The sequence below is a fragment of the Gossypium hirsutum genome, chromosome A06 (assembly GCF_007990345.1).
Source record: "Gossypium hirsutum isolate 1008001.06 chromosome A06, Gossypium_hirsutum_v2.1, whole genome shotgun sequence".
NCBI classification, from domain to species: domain Eukaryota; kingdom Viridiplantae; phylum Streptophyta; class Magnoliopsida; order Malvales; family Malvaceae; genus Gossypium; species Gossypium hirsutum.
In genome coordinates, this window is record NC_053429.1 from 278,227 (window position 1) to 282,196 (window position 3,970).

General features: G+C 34.7%; 1 protein-coding gene across 2 annotated transcripts; it reads left to right on the forward strand.

Moving 5' to 3' along the window:
• The first annotated feature begins 757 nt into the window (after nt 1-757).
• LOC107938154 (putative HVA22-like protein g) lies at nt 758-3,770 on the forward strand. Of its 2 annotated transcripts, XM_016871228.2 has the most exons (7): nt 807-1,222; nt 2,193-2,236; nt 2,334-2,432; nt 2,533-2,589; nt 2,669-2,732; nt 2,830-3,039; nt 3,202-3,770. In XM_016871228.2, the coding sequence occupies exons 2-7, from the start codon at nt 2,205-2,207 to the stop codon at nt 3,643-3,645; spliced, it is 906 nt and encodes a 301-aa protein (XP_016726717.1). In that variant the 5' UTR covers nt 807-1,222; nt 2,193-2,204; the 3' UTR covers nt 3,646-3,770. The 2 variants fall into 2 exon arrangements, with proteins under 2 accessions (XP_040970651.1, XP_016726717.1); XM_041114717.1 differs by having other exon boundaries at nt 758-2,236.
• Nucleotides 3,771-3,970: the final 200 nt, after the last annotated feature.

The window sequence follows — 3,970 nt, forward strand, 5'->3', positions numbered from 1 at the left end:
ATCCGTCAATCTGACCATCAACTCGGGTGTTAAATTACAACTCTAATGTAACATTAAGCGTATTTAAAACACATTGACAAATTCGATCTTATGTGGTAAAAGAGTCATATTAAAATTAACATTGTCCCTTTTTAATACGTCAAATACAAACTATCTAAGCGGTAAGTATACATGTATTTACTATTTGATCCACGAGTTTTAAATGTGCTCTATTTTTAAATGTTGAATTGACATTTGGTGGCAAGATTGAAATAATATCGATACTGTAAGAAATTAATTAAAACTAGACTATGACACATCGTGATGCAGTTGAAAATAATTATGTGATAAATTTATTAAAAATTATAAAAATAAAATATGGCTTTGATTGAAATAATAAAGTCAAGGGAGTGAATGTTATGGTGTTTTGGGTTCAAATTTTACAGAGAAATATAAAAAAAAGACAAAAATACTTTCAAAATAATATTTTTTACTTTGATAATTTCACTATTAAGTTGGGATCTAATTGATGGGTAACACAAATTCAATGAAACTCTTAATATATGGTATAAATGTTTTGAATTTAAGGACCAATTTAAAATTTGAACAAAAGTTTCAGAACGTTTGAAGTAATTAACCATAAAATTCCATAACGATCACTTGACCCATTAATCGGCCATAAATCTCCTTTCTTTTTTCTTTTTTTTTTCCCCTTTTTGAACCTTATCCTATTCACAATATTACCATTTCTTCTAAGGATATAATAGGAAATCCACTTGTCTATCCATTGTAAATCCTAGAAGGACATGAGCCGTTGATTTTCTCTCTTTCTTTGTTTTTTTTAATCAAACGGTGATTAGTAAAAAATAAAGGGCAAAAAAAAAAGGAAAATTCCTTTTTCTCACGTTAAATTTCGCAATTTAAAAACCGGATTAAAAACCTAAAACAAATCCGGATGTAGGGGAATTTGAAAGGGAAACGTCACAAAAAAAAAGAGACTGTGTGATGTTATCTTCCTTTTTCATTTTTTGATTTTTTTCGTCCCAAAGTCTCGCTCATTCTTACCGACGCCGCCGACTGCCGCCGCCGACATCGTAACCACTGTTCGCCGGCGATCTTCTCAGTATTTAACTTTATTTACTCTATCGCTTCCGTGATTTGGATTTGACTCTCATTTCTGATTTTTAGTAGAGCTCTCTCTGCTTTTTGTTAGCTTCGTCTTATTGAAAATCATCTCTAAAAGGTATTAATCTGTCCATCTTTTACCATTTTCCTTTTCTTTTAGTGATTGATTCAACAACCACTGCAATCAAGATTTCATTTGGCATTTACATTGTTGATAACGACATTTTCTTGGAATGATTTAGTTCTTTATCCGTTTTTATTCTCATTTTCTAGGTTTCATCTGTCTGATTTCTTCAATTTTATTATTTACTGAAGCGGATAATGTTCGCGTTTCTCTTTTGACAATTTCTTCGTTTTTCACTGTTTCTCGATGTCATGTTCAGTTGTGTATGGTGCATGATTTGTATCTTATTACGATTTGCTGAATTATTGTGGTTTTGAACTTGTAACATTGTGTTTCTCATTCTCCCTTGTTTGGTTGCTCAAAAAACAGAGGAAAAATGGATAGTGCAAGATGTTCTTTTGTTGTTCTGACTTTTAGTTATGAAAATGTTTTGCTCAACTAAGTTTAAGAGCGTTTTCGTAAGCAGTTAAGAGGATCTTTATCCTTTAAGTCCTAAAATGGAGGTTAATATTTTAGATCCTTTTGGTATCTTTTTCCCCATTTTGAATTTATGGGACCAAGAAAAGTTCTAACTTAATTAGTCTTGTTTGACTAATTTTTGAAGCATATTTGGATGGAGAGACCTGAAATAATACCTCTTCTTTTGTAGTTCATTAAGGGAAGAAGTAAGAAGAGGGGAAACTTTAGGTGACAATTTCTCTTTTGAAGAGTTTTGGAGATTGGACTAAATACTACTAATTGAAAAATTACACTTCTTATTAGAAATCATTGCTCCACTAAAATAATTGCGATTACTGCTCTAGTTTAGTTGTTGTCCCTGAGCCTGATATTCTGCTCTAATTTGCATAATTGTTATTTACTTAGAGAGTCTTGTATACTTCTTGCTTAATTGACTATAGTCTGTAGACTGTTCTTGTTTTGTGGAGTTTACAATGCTGATTTTTTTTACTTATTTTAACTTCAGGAAGTAGACAAAATGATTGGATCCTTTCTCACCAGAGGGCTTGTGTACGTTTTAAACCTTACAACTGATTCCCTTCCTCATTTGAGTGTAATTTGTTCTTTTATTTGAATTTGATCTTTTTGGGATTTAAATATTTGGCAGGATGGTTTTTGGCTATGCGTACCCAGCCTACGAGTGTTACAAGACTGTTGAATTAAATAAGCCCGAGGTTGAGCAGCTGCGCTTTTGGTGCCAGTACTGGTAAGTCTTGAATTGCATGAATATTTTTTGGGGTTTAAGATTGTGCAAATATTATTTATTTTGCAACTTTTCTTTCATCTTCTCCTTTTTCTTGTTTCAGGATATTGGTGGCTGTTTTAACAGTTTGTGAGAGAATTGGTGATGCATTTATATCATGGTAGGGAATCATAAAATATAATGATGTTTGCATTTCTCTTTTTTCTTTTCTCACTGTTCTCCAATTTTGGTTTTTGAAGGGTTCCAATGTACAGTGAAGCTAAATTGGCATTCTTTATATATCTGTGGTATCCTAAAACGAGGGTAGGTATATTTTACTTTTGAAGAAATAAGAACTTGTAATAGTCCATACACATGTTGATGTTTGTTTTAATTGATCCTCTGTTTTAATTTATTCCAGGGAACTACTTATGTGTATGACTCCTTCTTCAGACCATATGTTGCAAAGCATGAAAATGAAATCGACCGTAATTTGTTAGAACTAAGGACTAGAGCTGGAGATATGGCTGTTCTTTACTGGCAAAGAGCTGCAAGCTATGGTCAGACAAGAATTTTTGACATCCTGCAGTATGTTGCTTCACAGTCAACCCCCAGACCTCGCCCTGCTCAGGTAGTTATTTAACCAAAATCAATTGTAGTTGTGCTGCCATTACCTCGTTTTTGTGCATGTTGAGAACAAGCTCTTATTGGTGATACTTGAAATTGGTTGTCGTAAAAATGGTTTCAGTTTGGTGATACTTGAAGTTTATTTCTCTGTTCTCCATAACTTCAGAATCCTCAGGCTCAAGGTCCCAGGGCCCGTCAACCATCTGGCATGCCTAACCGTCAACCATCTAATAAAGCACAACCAGCACAACCGGAGGACGAAGAACCACCTTCTCCAACATCTAGCACATCTTCGACTCAACACCAAAAGGAAGTGGCTGAAGAGGTGGGACCTTTGAAGTTGCCTTCACAGGTGGGACCTTCAAAGGCGCCTTCACAGGTGTCTAAACCAGCTACCCCATCAGCATCCTCGAATAGCCAAAAAGCAGATACTGCATCGGAAAATACCAACCGGCCTGCAGAAAGCGATGCAGAAGCAACACAAATTGAATCGGTGCCACTTTCTGCAGGAAATGAAAGCACAAACCTTCCTCCAAAAGAGACTCTGATGGAAGAAAGCATTCGACTCACGCGTGGTAGGTTAAGGAAAACCCGATCCACAACCCGTTAAAAATAATGGTTTCATTTCCTCCCGCCCCTTTTATTTCACAGAATTAGCACTCCAATTAGTAGGTGTATAATGGCATTGAATCATTGTTGATGTTTGTGTAAAATTCTCTTCTAGTTTTGGTTCCATTCGTTGCTTTATTTTATTTTTTTTTCTAACATGGGATATAGCATACTCCTGAATATTTGGGATCCTTGGGGGACCAATTGAATCTACCCTCAAATTCGGTAACTTTTAGGGTAGACCATAAGTTGGTTCATAAGTAGGTTTCGGTTTAGTTGGTTCAATTAATTGCTAGATCGATTTATTTGGTTATTGGTTTAGTTAG